Source organism: Pagrus major, chromosome 9 (assembly GCF_040436345.1).
Source record: "Pagrus major chromosome 9, Pma_NU_1.0".
In the NCBI taxonomy this organism is placed as follows: Eukaryota; Metazoa; Chordata; class Actinopteri; order Spariformes; family Sparidae; genus Pagrus; species Pagrus major.
Genome location: NC_133223.1, coordinates 26,668,421 through 26,687,909, shown reverse-complemented (window position 1 = coordinate 26,687,909; position 19,489 = coordinate 26,668,421). Strand labels below are relative to the sequence as shown.

The 19,489-nt window shown below is 41.3% G+C and overlaps 1 protein-coding gene across 2 annotated transcripts in view; it reads left to right on the top strand.

The window, feature by feature from the left end:
• ptpn4a (protein tyrosine phosphatase non-receptor type 4a) overlaps nucleotides 1–19,489 on the top strand; it is a 76,367-nt gene that overhangs the window by 15,234 nt on the left and 41,644 nt on the right. For both annotated transcript variants that reach the window (XM_073473244.1, XM_073473243.1), the window contains exon 2: nucleotides 15,375–15,529. In XM_073473244.1, the coding sequence (XP_073329345.1) occupies nucleotides 15,392–15,529 (138 nt within the window). In that variant the 5' untranslated portion in view covers nucleotides 15,375–15,391. The remainder of the gene's footprint in view (nucleotides 1–15,374; nucleotides 15,530–19,489) is intronic.

The window sequence follows — 19,489 nt, the reverse complement described above, 5'->3', positions numbered from 1 at the left end:
GAGAAAAAGACCGTGGTTACGGTGTCAGGACTTTGACAGTGCCCTGTGTTGAGTGATTCTAGCAGAAATGAAGCCTGATGTTGGGAGATTTGTATCAGCTGTTCAGGCTTGCACTTTGGTATTCTGCATGAAGCAAACTGTGGCCTTGAAAGGGATTAATCCAGACACAAATGTCTGCCTTAAACCTCAGGACCTGCAAAAAAAAAAAAAAGAAAAAAAGGTGACTAATTGCTGTTTCAGTACTTTTCACCGGCAGCAGCAGCAGCAGCAGCAGCAGCAACCTTATTTTGTACAGCGTGGAAACATTGTACAGGCTGTGTGGTGATCGTCAGGTGGGCCCACGCTTTCCTGTTTTGGCCCTGTTTACCAACCACAATGTGTTCCACCCACCTCCATCTCTTCATCTTCACCTCTTCATACAACCAGTGGTACAGAGACGTCCCCTAACACTTCTCCCACTCACATACTTCTTGTTATATGAGCTATATAATACATTCAAACAAGCTGTTTAATCATCAACTCCACTTTTGAATCGACACTTCCTCTCGGATTCTCTGTGTTGCAGCAGGGCTAACGGCTGTTTAGCTTCGTAGGTTAGTCGTTTGCGGTTAATCAACCTTAAGTGTATTGATTTTATATTTGGATATTTTGTAGGTCTTATATCTTGAGCATTCATAGTAATGTATGCCGTTAAAATCTCCCCCCACCTACAGCTTTAACTCTTGAGGGTCAAAATCATGCTGCTGTCTGACATGTAAATGTTGCATAAAAAGCAACATGGTAGATTTAGTAATTTAGAGTCATAAAGATAGCGATCATCACAAAATAACATAAAGGGAGAGAGAAGCGTGACACAGTGTAAACCTTTGACACAGCTTCCTAAATTGCGCATCAAGCAGAATCCCTTTCATCAGCAAAATAAAGCAGACTTTATAAGCCCACAGTATGTCCCATCCTTGGGTGCACACACACACAATAACACACACACTGACCACACCAGGTACAACTCTGTAAAAAGAAAAAAAAACACGCTAAAGGCAAAAGCAGTTTCTCGGCACATATACATTTGATTTTCAGATATTTCAAAGCAGCAGATGTGGTGCATCAGTTTGTTTGTGTGGCCTGGTCTGAACTTGGAGAGACATCGTATGGTTTGAGTGCACCTTACTCATGTTAGAAAATACAGCATCTCCTAAGAATTCATACACTGATACCTTTTGTTCATTTTAGAAATTTGATCTTAAACCTCCCAACCTTTTCTTGTAATTGTTTTACATATTTTTATTTTTACATTTTAGTTTTTAGAATTTGTCTATCTAACTATTTGTAATTTCAAAGTTTTAGGGCAGTGCCGCCCAAAATGGGGTAAAAATGCTCTTTAATTATGTAAGATCCCTAATAATTGTGTATTTTTTATAATCTGATCATGGCTGGCAGAGTGACAGTTTGCACAGGATGTTAGTCAATGAAGGCCCAACAGTCCCTTTTGAAGTCACTCATAGACACCAGCCATCTAAATGTCATCAAGATTCATGCATTATTACTTGAAAAATTAACGAAAATGTCGAAAAACACCTCACAATGTTAAAGAAAATGAAAAACAAATTCCTGGAGCCCTTTATCTGGATCTGCACCAAAAGTTAATGTGGTCTGTTCTGGGCTGAAACCCATCCTCCATCCAAGTTTTGTGAAAATCTTTTTGTATTTTTGTATAATCCTGCTGACAAACCAACAAACAAAGGTGTAAACATAACCTCCTTGGCAGAGATAATGAATGAATGAATTGTATTTTTAGTTGTATACCACCAAAGGTAGAAACAATTGGCCCATTCTCACAGGCTTGATAGATATCGTTGGTTTACCACTCAACTTTTAGTTGGTATTTTTGTGAAAGTTAGGGTTAGACCGTATAATGATGCCAACAGAGGTGTGTGTGTGTGCATGTTTTGCGTTTACACAAGTCGCTGTGCATTTCCAGCCCAAGATAGGAACCTTCTAGATGCATCCTGGCAGGGAATTAAAGCGCTCTCTTTCCTCTTATTATCTTGTATATTTTTTGTGTATCGTATTCTTCTTAGTCGTTCTATCTATTTATCGTTTCAAGTTTGTTAAATGCCTACAATATAAATAGGCCTTGAGATTAAACTGTATTGTAATTTCTCCGAAGAGACCTTGACTCATTGTTAAGCGTGAAAAATAAATCAGTCAATCTCTTCTCGGTGCCCGAGCAGTGACCTTTCGGAGACGGTACGGCATTGATAATATGGGCACATTTTAGTAAAACCTCGATCGGCAGCAGGATGTGAGGAGCTTCCAGGAAAATGACTGTTGTATTGCCTCTAAAGGATTAGGCTGATGATAAAAGCCTTTTTCCGAGTACTCTTTCCTCAACCAGCCGCTGCCTATCTCTCATTTTAAATGTCAACCCCCGTCTAATTCTGGTTCTCAGCAAAGAGCAGGACTAGAAGACTACTTAGAAAAAAGGCTTTAGTATTGTGAGGGGAGACGGGTAATGAATGAGATGGGTTGAAATTTGATGAGATGAGTTCTGATTGGTTTAGTGTTTGAGTGTCAGGGCCTGGACAGCTATAGCTTCTAAGAATAGGAATACAGGGTGATCCTGAGGGTGCGGGGGATTAAGTAAATCATGCAGTCATCATAACATTATTACATGCTATCCTCTCAGCTTTTTTCTAGGAGACTCGCATATTATATGACCAAAAATCATGCCTCAATATGAGTATGTTTATATGTTTACTCTTTATTTTAACAGCAAAAATCTGGAAGTTTTGTCTTCCTGACGTTTCACACTCGACGCCGCTAAAGTACCAGGCAGAACAATGTGCAAGTTTCAAGGGTTCTTTCACTGTAAGACCTGTATGAGTGCCTCGATGCATTCAGGCAAAAACTAGAGCTTCTTTCACATGATCCGCACCAAAGTGCTTAACGCTGTGTAATTCCATTCTTATTTTTAATTGTTTGCAGTGTTGACGCCCCGACTCAGCAACTGCTCAAGAAAATCACTGCGCCCTGATGCTCAGACTTTAAACTTTGACCTAGTTTGACGAAGACTGACTGCCTGAATGCAGCCGGTCTTGTCATGTGAAAGCCTTCAGTTTAAGTGTACAGTACAGCTTGGGTGTATGTGCAGCGTGCTTTGTTGTGTAGTTTTCAGGGCTTTGAGGGCACGATTTTTTGCATTGTTGATTATTTTCTCGATTAGTTGTTTAGTCTATAAAATGTCAGAAGATGGTGAAAAATATCAATCAGTGTTTCCCAATTCCCAAGATGACATCCTTAAATTTCTTGTTTTGTCCACAACCCAAAGATACTCAGTGTCATAGAGAAGATTAAACCAGAAAACAGTCTAATTTAAGAAGCTGGAATCAGAGAATTTAGACTTTGAAACTCAAAACCACTAATTGTGTACTAAAATAGTTGATCGATTAATGATTGCAGCTCTAGTAGATACGTTTTTATATAAAGCAGGTGTGTAAAGTTCTTTGTATTAAGATTTGTTTGTTTGGATGCTGGATCACCAAGGTTACTGTAGTTATGCACACATGTGCACACACTCATTCGTATGAGCTTACACAATTGACATGCATAAGAGCCAAGATCAGCTCTGTCACACACATGAATAAATTTATGTATTTGCTTGCATGTACTGTAGGTGAGCATTGTTTTTTCTTTACAGCGTGCGGTTTCAAGCGAGCTTCACACTCTGGTTATTGATCCTCCGCACTATTATACAAATACACGCTGAGAGTCTTAGAGATCTCTTATCAAAATTAGAATCACACACTGAACTACAGGTACAAAGAGATTTGATCATATCTGATTGAAACACTTGGTGTTCTTGAGGTTATCTTCTTTTATTCTGTAAAATCTAAAAGAAGACAATAATAGCAAAAATCAGGGAATTACCTATTCAGTTCTGAATGAAAAGATATAAAAGTGCAGACAAAAACCATGCGGACTCCATGTAGGCATTGTTTCTGTCAGGTGTAAAAGTGGCTGCAGCCCTCATGCCTGTAGCTACGTTTTCTAGCCTAGCAGCATAACTGCATAGCAGCAGGGGGTGTGTGTGCGTGGTGCAGAACACCTGGCCTCCCTGCTGGTGGGGCAGGAATGTGCAGGGTTGAGGTGGATGCGGGTGGAAATTTGCAGCGTGCTCAGAACACGACCCCTGCTAACATTTAAAGGTGCCAGCGTCAGCAGGAAAGGAAAAATCAGGGGAATGTGCTGCTTTAATCAAACCTGCATCTCTGTTTCTCTGCTTTCTGTTTTTCTGTGTGTGTGTGCATGTATGTGTGTGTCCATGTTACTGTAGAGAAGAGGGCCTCTTGTTATATAAATGAGGCAACACCGTCCCACCCCTCTCATGTTTCCGTGTTTTTTTTGTTTGAAATTCCTTAAATTTTGTGCCACTACATAGCAATCGTGGTAGATAACGACTGTATCTTAAAAAAAAAAAAAACACTGTCCACTCTGACAAGTTTAAATATTATTTTAATATTCTCCAACTGCTTTAGTTCACGGAAAGTCGACTTTTTGTGTATAGCTTTTTTTTTTTCGGGGATCCCCTGAACCTGCTGCAAAACCGATCATAATCTGGTATATTGTCAGACACATCTGTGGTTATGAAACAGTTAAATAACTCCACATGAAATGAACATGAGTTGGATTTATATTTCCTCTATTTGTTATGTCTCAATGGCCTTACGTCGGACCAGTTAGTTGTTAGTTGCAGTGTTTGCTGAGAACAGGAAACTTAAGATGTGGCTTTTTCAGACAGTCAGCCACCACGGTGACATTTGTGCTATATGTAAATTTAAACATCAAGTGAAGTCGACATCTCCCTAGGTGTGTTAACTGTGGTTTTCCTGACAGCAGCTATGATCATAATGCTGCTGACGTGATCAAACTGAGGTGTTTACCTAAAAGTTTCCGTTGTTGGAATGATTTCTTCATGTGAATCTTGAGACTGAAATGAGCGACATAAGTGGAGATATCATGTATTTAAAGGCACACAACAGGGTCGTCAGAAATTTCAAGAATTATTTGAAGCTTTTATTGTCATGTAAGCTGGATGTGGTTGTCTTGAGGTTGAGTAACGGCATAAAAAACAGACTATGATTGGGTAAACAGAAGTCACAGTTTGGTTAATACTGTGGTTTAGGAGTCACAGTTAGGTATGAGTTCAGTAGCAGCTAAAGACAAACAAACAAAGGCATACTGATATGATTCACTCAATAAAATGTTGGAACAAGACATACACACACGTCATCTATAACTCCAGGCAGGTCTTCCAGCTCCAGCATTTCATTTGTGCACAACATAGTGTGACTTACCTGAATGCCAGTCATCTTGTTCTGATGGCAGCGATTGAGCATGAGAGTTAGTGGCTACCAAGCCTCCAGGAACTGCGCCAGGCTTTGAAGCCAGTTTTCTTGGTGGCCTAACAATGTAATTACATCGTCATGTTTTGCACTGTGGCCCAAAAAGACTTTTTCCCATAAGCTAACATTGTGAACGAAGTGTCTGTAAAACTCTGGATACATTTTTTGGAGCATCACAACCCCCACGAAATGACTCGTTTTTACTATCATAATTTGATCCAATACAATTTGGAGAGTCTAGAAGAGCTGCACGATTAAATAATTTTATCCCCATTCAAGTTAGCCGGGCGCTAAACCGGAAGTTAGCTGGCTCGTTCGGCGGAAGTCTCTAGTGCGCCCCCTCTGTGGGCCGCACAACACGGTACTTGGAGAGCCGAGTATTTTTGAGGTAATACACAAGAAATGAGAGAAACACTGGATTAGAGGAATGTATTTCTAGTGGTGGAGTGTAGTTGTCTCTCCCGCGACATGCTGACCTGTGTGCATCGTAACCTCTTTCTGTGCAGTGGAAAATTGTTGGAAAAGAGTGATATAACTGTTGCCACTCATTTAGAGTATCTAGTAATAAGACAGTGATTTACTCTTACTCTTACATTACTGCCACAAAAACACATAGCAAACATTGTTTTGCAACATGGAAGAAAAACAGCAATTCGAGAAGATTCTGCTTTTAAATAACTGTAGAAAGACTCACTATACAAAGTGAAGTGTTTGATGCAGGAGAGGTATCCCTGTGCATTTGCCCTCCTGTGCGATGGGAAATGCATGTTAGCGGGGTCAAGAGGGAACGAGAACCTTGAGGGGGCAAGATGAAAAGAGCAAACTAGCTAACGAGCAGGTGTAAAGGAGAACAGGTGCAGGAGGACGTATAGAAGCTCGGATTGGATCGGAGAAGAGAAGAACATTAAAGGAGAGAGAGGTGGAGAGGTGAACGTGGATTTGGCTGATATATGAGGATAATATGATGGTCAGGTGAGAGGACATGTGAGATACATTAAGAGGTGATGGGTGCAGTGCCGACCAGAAAGAGCTCCTGCTGAAAATGCCCGTCACACTCCATTATGTGCGTCTTTGATTCAGTAGGAATCTCTGTGACAGGTGTGAGGTTTTATGAATGGCTCTGTGTGTGTTTGTGTGTGTGTGTACGTAAATGGCTGCTCCCTGGCACTGATCACTATAATTTGCATAATGGACTCACAGGCCATACTGACAGTTAAAGACCGAGAGGAGAGGAGAGAGAAAAAACATGGAGGAGAGGAAATGTGTTTCAAGGAAAGTCTCTCGTGTTGCTGTCCAGTCATAATCAGATCTGATTCTGGTTTTAAATCCACTCATTTCAGAAAATTAACATGCGCTGGTGGGGTGGGGAGATTGTGCTGAACTGTTACTGAGGCAGCTTTTCTTTAACATCCGTGGTTGTGTCCACCTTTTTCACAACAGACGTTTTGCCTTGTCAAGTCGAAGAGTCCATAATGTGAGAGATGGCGGATCAGTGATGCATTTCCTGTCCCTTCCCCCCCAAAAGCCAATTGTAGCAGCCGAACTGGGGAAGATATCAGCCAATCGTGTTGTTGTTGCACTGATGGGAGCGCACAGTTGAGATTCACGACTGTTTCAACTGATTTGGTGCCAGACTTCTAATAAGCATGAAAGAAGAGGATATCACGCTAATGCACAGGATTACCAAGATGGATGAGGTTATTCAAAGATTAGACATTAAACTCACATTTGTTCAAGTGCCCTGGTGAGATGACCTAATTGTGTCACGTCACTACACTCTCTATTGAGCCGTAAAATAAGTTGGTGTTGTGAAACCATGTGCGTGCAGATTGGAAGTATGACATGTAGGGAAAAAAGGTTGTTTTAAACCTTCATGTTTAAGCAGTTTTTATCAGATGTGACAGTTCTATACATGCAGTTTTTATGTCCCGGTGACGTAAAGTTCTGGCTCTCTCCCCATTCATTTAGATGGTGGCCTGGTCTTGTTAGCCCCCAAAAAATGCCAGTAGGTGTTGCCAAGATGGCTGCTGAGTGGAAAGACCTGCCTATAAGGACTTAAATAGCGCATACTGTTATAGATTGTACCCTTATTGCTTTTGTCTAAATCCTTTTTTAGCTCACTGATCGACTCACCTAGTTTGACCCTTGTGGCCGGCCGTTGGATAATGTTTAGTCGGGTATATTTTACTTGCACGTGCGTTTGGCCTCTGTGAAAACCACAGGAAACCTTGTGGTTCAGCTCTGTTGAAGAGTTGTTCAAGCTGCAGCTCTTAAGATTTAATGGAAATTGTTTAGGTTGTCATCTGATGATAGATGGTGGATGTTACTGCTTAATTGAAAATGGCTAAATGCAGATTTGGCGTTTGAAGGAAACGTTAACAGACAGGGGAGACAATGATGAAATCCAAAACGCATAAATATAACTCTCGTCCCTTTTTAAATGGTGATTTTATCCCCTCAAGAGGAAGTGACTTACAAATAAAAAGCATTTGATTTAATTTCAGTTTGACTTTAAAGCTGCAGTTGGTAAAATACAGCTCATTACTAAAATCTACTTCAAGCTGTGGTTTGTGACTGCTAAGCTCATGCCTTCTTTCACAACTCTAAATAAAAGTACAGTAGAATAAAAATAAATACCCAGTGTTAAAGGCATATTCCTTTCACTGCTGTAGCAAGTCTTTATTAAGTTGAAATCCAAAATAATAGGCTTTAAGCAGCTGAGAACTGGATTGGCCTGTCTAATGTTTCCCATCAATGAAGTAAGACGGGCTGACTCAGGCCTTTTCTGAAGAAGCTTATTCCATGAGGGCTCAGTGAAGTTCAAGCAGAGGTTTGCAGACGTTTGCAACTCTGCATATCCAAACTGTGACGAATCTGAGACAAACTGACCAACCTGACTAGACTTTCTCCTCGCAGGATAATCAGCACAATTGACTTATTTACATTTTTTAAAATTGGACCGCAGTGTGCACACTTGAACCGAGAAATATCTCGCAAGTTGACAGTTGCTTGGCTTTTCATTGAAGCCAAATTATAGATGAAAAACAAAAAGTTTTCCCAATTCATGTTTTGCATGAATGGTTATAATGACGCCTAAATAAACAGACCGTTAGACAGCCTAAACTCGCACACATGCTGTGATACTGGCTCGCACTTGTCCATTTCGTGGCATATACGTTCTATACAGTTTCAGTTTCACACTGTTAGAAGTGGTTGAACAAGTTGGCAGGTTGTTCTGCTGCTTCTTTCCCACATCCTTTTTTACTTTGTCAGGCTGCGGGTGGTGTCCTTTTTATGCATGTGCTGGTTTGGCAGCAGACCAACACAACAGATAATGATTTTCTCAATAATTCGGATAAAAATCGACAAATTTCTTCTCTTCTCTTCTCTTCTCTTCTCTTCTCTTCTCTTCTCTTCTCTTCTCTTCTCTTCTCTTCTCTTCTCTTCTGCACTGTATGGCTTTGCCATCAGCCAGGGCCACATATGGCTATCCCTAAAGCAGGTCAGAGGTCATTCGCTGCCCACATTCCTTAAGCTGCAACTTCCCTCGGCCCCCCTCCTCCCCCACATGAAGCATTTTAAATGCTTTGTTTGAATCTGTCAATTACACACACACAGACACGAAACAGCACTCTTCCTGCTGCTGTCGTTGCCCTACATAAAATAAGTAGAATTAAAGGGATCACGGGGGTTGTGGGATGTGGGAGTGGGTGGAGGATGGTAGGTGGAGGGAAAAAAGTGTGCAACATTAAAAACACTGGGAGGGAAGGGGTGGTGAAAACTGAGCGAAGGTCAATGAGGTCGGTGATAGGCCTTGTTTTCACCATGTTCAGCGCAAGGAAATGCGTTTTTTTACGGATGGATAGAAACACCACTGTTTGTTTTTATATACGCATGGCGCATTATTGAGGCAAAAACAGGATCCACAATGAATGGCAACCAATAAGTGAGGAGCTTGGCCTGCCAGGTGTGAAGCCAGTTTTCTGAAGTATTTTGTTAAAAGACATATGAACCATTTGTACTTCTGGTTCCTTCGTCTCAAAGTCAATGTTTTAATGGGTTTTCAGTTAGATGCCTAAAATAAAGTCAAAGTTAACACAGGCTTGAGATACAGTAAAAATACGTCAGTTAATACCCCACGTTTGAATTATAAAGTGTTTACATGTCTTTAAAAAAAACATGATTGCTAACAAGCGGCTAAATGAGACTGCAGAGGTTGTCAGGGACATTAAACGTCATCATCCCCAAGGAATATTCCAGAAAGAGTAGTTTAGCAAGAACTTCAGAGATCACGCAGTTTCCCATAAGAATGAATGGACCTCCGGGTGACTCAGAGCTCTGTGGAAACGAGATGTTGGCGTCTATACAGGATCAGGTGGAAAGAGGATGGGTGACTGTGCCGTTGGGATGCAAAGGAAAGGAATGAAAAAGCTGGAACAGGTTAAGAATAAATTGAGGCCTTGCTAACTAAATACCAAGCACACGGTTTTGTTTTTGACAAATGACAACAGAGAAACTAGTCTTGACAGGTCTGAGTCTGTGCATGTTTAATTTCTCTGCTCTTATTTCATTGTCGTACGCAGAAAGAGAGTAAAGATATACGAGGGCTTTAAAGTTGTGTTTTATTTTTATTTCATCCATTATGAAAACTCTCAGCAGTCACAAGCTGTCTGCACAAACACACACACACACACTCACTGGCACACATCTGTAATTGACCACCTGTTTGTCTGTGGCCTAGTTTACGCATTGTGAAACACGGTGCAATGTGCAGTTCCTTTGGGATTCCTAACTGCAAGCCTCTTATTTCAATTGTTCCAGAGCAGCACAAAGGGACAGAAAAAAAACATACGTAGCGCATCTTTTTCAGTTTCTTTTGAAGAAATTAGGGGTATAAATAGAAATGTGCGGGGCAAATGAAGTTCAGTAGTCGGCCCATATTCCAGCTGGGAAAGGACGTTGAATGTTGTGTAACTTTCTTCCCTTTGAAGACTTTTTGTTCTGTTGGTATAAATAAGAAATACGAGGGGAATCATAGTTCAGTAGGTAATGTTCTTTTTATTGTCGCACTTCTGTGTGTGTTTGTGTGTGTATTCTGATTCAGTCAACACAACAACTGTACACAACCTGATTTTTGGTGTTAGATAACATTTGTATGTATGTGCATGTGTGTGGGGGGGGTGTGTGTGTCATATGTGTTTATATGAAGGGCGTGTATTCCTGTGTACAGACAGGAAGGCTCCAGGACCGTCTGTGTTTGCAATAAGCTGAGCAAGCCCACCACCGAGGGAAGCTTTAGGGTCAAGAAACACACACACACACACACACACACACACACACACACACACACACACACACACACACACACACACACACACACTCCTGCCTGTTTGTAAGCTCTGCTGACTGCAGGAAGCAATAATGTTAGCGTGCTTCCGGAGATCCGGAGGCTTCTCTCAGGGGAGTGTGGCTGCCCTGTCCAGCTCAGCAGAGCAAAACTGAAAACACGACAGAGCAGAAAATTATAGGACATTGAAAAATGGAATAAAGTAGAATAGAAAATGGTCCAATAGAACAGGATAGTGAACAACACAGTGGAGCAGGACAACACAATGTGGCAAAGCAGGAGACGACAAACCTGAGTATAAATGACAAAACAAATGGCATTTGGATGCAGATGGGTAGAGCAGATACATTACACTGTATAGCTGAACAAAACAAAGTGAAAACTAAAGTGATTGGTGTAAAAATTAATAGAATAATTAGAGTTTTGCTCAACAACAAGCCCAGGCTAGTTGTTTTCTTGAGATCACAAGTTACCTCACGAGATAACCGTTGTTATCCACAGAGATAATTTTTGTTGAGCTCTTCAGAAAACGTACTTAGTTTTCACAGAGATCACAACATAAGTAATTTGAGATCATAACAAAGCAATGACAACAGATGGATGGATGACTTGAACTCTCATGCAGGCAGGTAAGCCTTTTTCTGCATTTGTAGCAATTTCGACCTTCATCGGGCCTTAATTGAAGAGAACGACGATACTAAATCTTGTTATCTCAGGAAAACAACATTTTTTATCCCGTCAAAATGACATAAATAACTTGTGATCTCAGGAAAATGAAACCTTGATAACAATTCTGTGACAATATTTGGGAGCTGAACATTCAGAAAATACCTGGGATTTAAAAAAAAATGTATTTGAGATCATTTAAAGTCACATACAGAGGTGTTATTTTGGTGGAGCGATGCTATAAAACAGTCGCACATTACAGAGATGATCCACTACCTCAGTCCGTGGTCTTTAAATTATCTTCAGCACGATGGCAGAAAAATGTTAGGACAGGAAGAGAGCAGGGAGGACGAGCTGGCCTGTGGAGAGAGTCTGTGTGTCAGACCTCATCAGCTGTGTGTCCCGTTGCTCTTCCACAGTGTGAGGCAGTGATAGGAGAGAGAGTATCCTTCCTTCCTTCCTTCCTTCCTTCCTTCCTTCCTTCCTTCCCTCCTTCCTTCCTTCCTTCCTTCCTTCTGCACGGCTTCATCTCTGCATTCCTCTCTGCTCATCTCATCTGGTTCGTTCGCTCTGTTTCCCAAGCTGGCAGTGCTGCGGCTGCCGTCGGTGTGCATGTTTGTTGTGTGCTTGCGTGCATTTGTGACTGTGTGACTGCCTGTGCTTATGCATGTGTGCCATATTGTGTGTGTGTGTGGTTGTTCTGCTGGCAGTCAGATAAATTGATCTCACCAGCTTGACCCACAGTATGACCAGCGTCACGCCTGGTTGGATGTTACCTGCCAGCTCTCCTCCTCTGGTTCCTACACTTTCTGTAATGTAGCTCCACACCCCTGGTTTGGGTTTTCCCCAGGCAGCTGTTAGTGTAGGTGGTAAGCACTGTCACCTGCAGAGCTGAACCACATGGACACTGATGCATCTCATGTAGTGATTAGTTGAGTTATTAAATGACGACATAAACAATTCTCTAACCCATCGTAGATGCTGCGTGATGTGGCGCCTCCGGTCTTTTCCTGCGTAGGCTAATGCTGTATTTCACAACAGTGTCAGGATTTCTTTTGACATTAGTGGGGGAGGCAGTGCGTCATTTCTATAATACACTGCAAAAGAAAAAACAATGCAGACTTTCCAGTAAAAAACAAAATTGTAGTCTCTAAGTCCAACCTGAGATAACCCTGTTGACATCATTAGGGGTTATTACATGCAAGAATACTGCTTTCATTGGCTAAGAAGTATCCCCTTAGTTATAAAACAAATCTTCACGTGTAACACCAGTTGTGTGCTCCTTTTAAAAATGTTAGGGATGCACATTAGTGTCGGGTTAGGGTCAATTGGCCAAAACAAGTTAGACAATGTCGGCATACCTGTTATTGGAGAAAAAAAATCCATTATCGTACTTCCTTAAAATATATGTCATTTGTTTTCTGGACTTTTATTCCTCTGAATGGGTCTCACCAATATGATGGCACATTAAGCTTCTTTCCTTTAATGTTCTCATGGACTTCAGGGTGTCATGTCAAAAAATGAACACGTATCCCTGTTGACTTCTGGTTGAAACCCGTGTCACTGTTGAGTTTGCAGTTGATTACAACAAAATATTTTATTTCCTTGTTGATGCATTAATGTGAAGTGGAGACACAGATGGTATCGCAGTAAAACAAGAAACATGTTAAAAATGGCTAGAAATGAAATGAAAAATACGTAAGAATTATGAATTTGAATCTCTCATATTGTCATATGACCTTTCCTCTTTCTAAATCTGTACTGTTCCTGTACTTTCTGCACTTGAGATTTCCCCTTCATATTGTTATTTATGATAGTAATGTCTTAAAATGCAGTCACAGAAAGTATGAAATAATTATATACTGTGCATACTAAAACCACCTGTTAAAGACGTAATAATCTCAAGTTTTTGTGTGTAGCTTGAACCTCCGGAGGTCAGAAGGCTCACTGCTGTGTTTTATGTACGTGTGTGTACGTACACATTGTGCACACCATCTGCCAGTGGTCATGGGAGGTTTGTGCTGATGTGTAGTGACAAGCAGTTCAGACACGCAGAGGTCCCTCCATATATACTATATACACACACAAATACGCTCACACAGAGCCATCGTTGCAAATACAGCAGCCCTTGATGACGGGGCCATGACCCATGCAGGGTTATTATGTCTCCTGTCAAGACAAATCACAGAGGAATGAAACAAGCAGGAGGCGGACGGGAAGGGCACAGATCCCACTGCAAAGGCATATGTTCCCCAACAAAATAGAGAAAAATGAAAAAATGTCTGCAGCTACACAAAAATAGGAAGAGATTGCATGTGAGGCATACAGATGGAGCTTTGGGGGCTTGGCTGAGCGATATAACTGTATCGTTATCGTGGTACGAGACTACACTGTATATCATCGTGATGTGGCATAAGTGTTCGCATCGTTAATTGTTTTCTTTTTCAGTTTTAAAGGCTGCTTTATGGGACTGTTCTACTTGTTCTAATACTTGCCTTTACTCAGTCATTGTTCAAGAGTTTATTCCTCATTATTCATTCTTATAGTGCACAGTGAGGATATATTACAAAGTATGAGACGCCAAACTTGGATTCAAGGTTACAAGTTACAAGATTCATTTATTTGTCATTTTTACAAAACTGGTTACATTCAGTTTAAGCCTCTTGGTGCTACATAGAAAAAAACAATACAAAACAAAAACAAACTACTTTGTGAAGGGAATTGGAGTATTGAGGGATGAGCTACCATTTTTAAACGATACCTTTTTTTTAATACCAATTTCATTAAATCTGTTTTAACAAAAGATTACGTTACACTTACGGGTGGTGAGCCCAGTCTCTTGGCCCAACCTAGTGTTACTCCTGCATGCCTTGAGACAGCTGCATACTTATTGGCTCACTGTCGAGACAGTTTGATTGGTGCCATAAAAGTATCAAAGGGCGATACCCAGCCTATTGAGCAGTCTCAAAGCCTGAGGAAAGAAGCTGCTCTGTAGTCTGGTGGTACGGCAGTGGATACTTCAGCAGGGTGAACAGACTGTGGCTGGGATGGGTGTTGTCTTTTTAATGTCCTTTGGGCTCTGTGCTGACGGATGCTCTGTAGAGGGGTACCAATGATCTGGGCGGTTTTAATCACCAGCTGTAGAGCCTTCCTGTCCTGGGCCGTGCACTAACCATACCAGTTTGTGATGTTTCCAGTCAGGATGCTTTCTATTGCTCCTCTGTAAAAGTTGACAAGAATTTGGCACTGATATTTAGCCTTCTTCACATGCGAGCAGTTTGCAGTCAGCAAAGACAAGGAGAGCAGTCAGATGTGGCCTCGGTAATAACGGGCTTTGGTTTGTTCTAAATGGAGCAGCTTCTTATTGAATTATTGTTCTTTATTCCCACCGATGAGCAGACAGTGCTCCCTCTCGCACGGTTTGGTTGTTCAATGTTAAACGATGGCAGGACAATTAAGTGAGCCACTCAAGCTGAGGCATGTTTATGAAGAAACTATCAAATTCAAAATATTGATCAGTTCTGAAAAGGACTCAATATCCTGGTTGTTTTCTCATTTTATTTCACTTTACAGTAGCTTGTGAGTGTTTCGGTGCTGGCCTGCTGTATAGTTTCCACTCTCCTGGTGGGGAACGTGCAGCTTGCCTTCTCATTGACATTCTTTTCTTATGAAGCAGTCACTCTTTACCGCTTCGCCCTGCTTGTACAGGCTTGCCTCACTGTGTGGCTGCCTCACTGAGTACATCATGTCGTGCTGTACATTGGCTTATTGTTTTCTTTGTTAAGGCACTGAGTGTTTTCTTACTTTAAGACACCTGAAAAGTCATATAGTATGTGTAAATCGAGCGTGGAGATAATGATGCTGTTTCTTTTTCTGTCCCGCTCTGTTTGATGTTTCGCCTCCTGTTTCTCTCACTAATCATTTTCTCCTCTCTGCTGTGTGTTGGCTTCTCGTTTTAGACCCTGGTAGGAGCGTGATGAGCGCGCGCTTCCGCTTGCCTGCTGGCAGATCCTACAATGTCCGGGCGACGGAGCTGGAGCGAGACAGGCAGCACACACAGGTTGTGTGCAACGTACTGCTGCTGGACAACACTGTCCAGGCGTTCAAAGTCAGCGTAAGTACCACTTCCTGCCTAATGAGTGTCTTTCTTTAAGTTTTAATGAACCGAAGCAGAAAAGACAAAAGCTTTGATGTCTATAGAACTTTGATCTTCTTGTTGTGCCTTCTGATGTAGTCTACAGTCGTGAAATTACACATTACAATATTTTTCAAAACAGAACAACAGAGGTTTTCAAACCGTGTGGTGGGCCTCCCAAGGGTGGCACGGGAGAGTCGAAGAGGGTGCGCAGAGGGAGTTATAACTCTGAACACACCGTCACATAGCACGTATTTTTAGATTCAATGTAACTGACACTATCCCTGATGTCCATCACGAATAACTCTTGGAGTAAAGATGTTTCTTATAACTCCATAACTTGCAACAACATATACACTGATACCATTTGAGAGGGTTTGTTTGGATGGAATATATCCTGTAATAGCACTTGTCCTTACGAACTTACCAATTTAATGTTATCATCACTGGTTAATTGGTTCAAACTGAACAATATATGGATGTTTCTTTAAGCCATGTAGTGAGAAGCAAATCAGTGAGCCCTCAAATAATCATATATTAACCCAAGCAAGTCCCCAAAATAGAAAAGCCAGTATCGTGCCTCCTCCTCCCTCCCTCCACTTCTCCCATTACTGTAAATTTCCCCTCAAGCCCACCTCAAATTAACTTGAGTGTTGGTGGGGGAAAAGCCTCCGTGTGTCTCTACATGTCTGCAGACATTTAAAAAGCATCCCACATCTGTTAGATTCTGATGAAGCTAAAAGGTTAAAATATCTTTTCACTCACTGGCTTCTGTATTCTCTCTCACAAGCCCAGAGGTTTGAGTTGAGTGTTTGATCTGTCAGTCTTTATCTTATTTTACAAGCAGTCACACGCAGTCACACCTTGAGGGGGAGAAAACGTGTGTGTGTGTGTGACAAGTTGCCTTGTGACTGACATTACAGTCGTCTGTCACATTATGTGACAACACACTTCCTTTTATCTCTCTCTCTCTCTTTTTTGTGTCTGTCTTCATGTCTCTCTGTGTCACCGAGTGTTTGATCAGAGTTATGACAGCGTGAGGAGGGAAATTCCCTTTGTGATTCAGAAAATACAATTCCTCTAATAACATCCCCTCTGACAAATCACATCCTGTCTGCGCTGAAGTGTGTGCGTCTTTGAGTGCAGCTCATGCATGCGAGCTTGACTACATGTCTATGCATGCATATACTACGTCTAGAGAAATACAGAAAATATCATTGTGAAAGAGAAAAAACGTGTTTGATTTTGTTTTTCGTTTACAAACTAGCTTGTAGCTGGTTTGTCTTTAACTTCCTGACACTCTTTTTGTTCTGTTCCATCTACGGTTACATCCAAGAGGACTTGAGATATACAAAGAAAGAATTTTTGAACGTGAATTTTTCATTCATTCAAAATTGATTAATTTAGATTTTTTCCAAAAGAAAATGACAACAACTCAGGATAGTAGGTCCTGGAAACCACACGAAGCATTCACTTAGTCATCACAGCACTTATTGTCAGGCCAAACTGCACTTAATTCCAAGGAGCTTCAGTGTTTTCTTCCTCTTTCTCACAAAACAATGACTTCTCCCACCTTTACGGTACCTCAACTTCTCGGAAGTCACAACATCAGATATCAGGGATTTCCATTTTTGAACAGAGGAGGAATCATCCCAAGCCACTGAGTCATTATTGCCCTTCTAGCCAACATTAACAGAAACTGTCAGTTTGTGTACTTTCAAAAATGATAGTGTAGTATAGTATAAATCCTGCAGTTGCTGCTCTAGCACCGTACTTATTACTCTTTTCATATCGCCTATGGAGGAATTTCTGCATTTGGAAACCCATCGGCTATCGTGCCAAAAGCACTGAAAGCATCTGACGCTCATGTTTTGAAGTCCACCTTTTGTTTTAAGTAACCAGACGAGCATCAAAAAGCAATATGAGGCGTGTCAAAGTGCCTTCAAACCCGTACTCCAACCTTGTTTTGAAGTTGAAACAAGGAAGGACCCAGTGACCAGAGCTGGAGATAGAGAGAATAGCTGCTGTGCCCTGTGAGGACACACTGCTGTGAAATCTTTCATCAGTGATGACCAAATTCAGCTATTGTGAAAGCTTATCCCAGTTCCGTAATATTGTGGTCAGTGTAAAAATTTCCTGTCGTGAGTGTGAGGAGGTAGTTTTTGTTTTGGGTTTGACACACTGCATGTGTCTATGTATGTGCATGCTGGCTTTTACGTGTTGGTGGATCCTTGGACAAAACTGAGGTCACTAGAGGAATATACTATGTATAAATAGCAGCTTTTTCAAAGGTACTGCTGATTATATGCCATTGGCATTAAAATCTTATACCTGCTGTGTGTCATAGGATTGAGGTGCATCAGTTGTCACTGTCAGTGTGTGTGGGCCTAAAGGCTCTGTTGCAGGGCTTCTGGAGTAGCCAGCAGATATCGCGATATGGAATTGGGGGATTTTTTCTAAGATGGCAAAGGCATGGTCCGCCCTTATTGGATTTTGGCCCCGATTGGCTTTCCCTAAATTTTATCTAACCCTAACCTAGCAAACCACACGAATGAAGGCAATGAGTATTAGCCAGTCAGAGGCAGAGTGAGGTGGGTGGGTAGCCCTTATTATAGTAACCATCATTAATAAATGGTAAATTTATAGTTGAATAAACTTTAGCTAATGGTTATTTCACTGTAAACAAGCAGTTTTATGCTATAGAAACCATTTATTAGTCAATCGTTTATTAACCTTGACAACTGCTTCATCAAAATCTCATATGTATCATTTTACCATAATCCTGTCTCTTTCTTTACATCTCTTCCTGCACATTTGCCTCCCTCTCACCCTCTCCGCTTCCTGCTGCAGACTCCCCACTACTCCCCCCTCCCCGCCTCTCGCTGAATGAATGACTCGGGCTCTGTCAGTCTCTCTGTCAGTGTCATTGATCAGACCCCTGCAGCAGCAGTAACTTCCTGGAAAGACAAGCCATCCTCAGAGCAACAATACTCCTATTGATCCTCTCCCTGGCCGACTGGCCTTGATTCTAGCCGAGAGTGAAAATCCAGAAGCAGCCACTTATTGTCATGGGAACCAGTGTGCTTGTGGTGCGGGTAGTGGGGGTAGGGGGGTGGGTGGGGACATGAGGGCTGGTATTGATGATCTTATAGATGGGAAGTCTTTGGCTGAAACTATACCAGTATAAAGCAGAATGTGGTGTAGCTTGAAAGCTTGATAGATGACAGGAAATTAAAAAAAGCCCGGCCCACTGGTGACCCACCTCTTTATAAATACAAAAACAGGGTCAGAAGCAGGATTCATTCAGAGTGAAGGGACAAGCAGCTTAACCATAGTAACCACTACACACCACATAAACATTCAGCTGTCTGCAAGAGCTATTGGTAATCAAGTAGCACTTAATGAGCGAGTAAGAGCAGCAAGAGGCAAAGGATAAATAATCCTGCAAAACAGCTATAATTTACTGCTGAATGAGACTTCTGATTGATATATTTGAAATGAAACCCATGCGCTTTCCCTAAACGAGTGCTTTGAATGGCCTTAACATAACCATAAATATCTTAATCATGCTTCAAGAGGAAATCATAGAGAAAACAGAGAGACTTTGCCAATTTTTCAACCAGCTCTGTTTCATTACAGTGTGGGTAGTGTAAATCACAAGTTTAATCATCAAGATATGATATTAAATCTACTTTGGACAACAAAACAATATTTGCTGATACCATATCTGCCACAATACAATTCTGATTTGATAAAATTCAGGGGCCTGCGATCGATATTAGACGAAAGCTTATCCCCATTTAACACACAACTAGTTGTAAATAAAGAACTGATGAAGTGAAGTTGAGTATACTTTAAACTGACTCCTCTGACATGCATAAAACATGGCTTAACAGCGAGAACATTTGGCCCAAGATTCAGTGAAGCATTTGACATTGC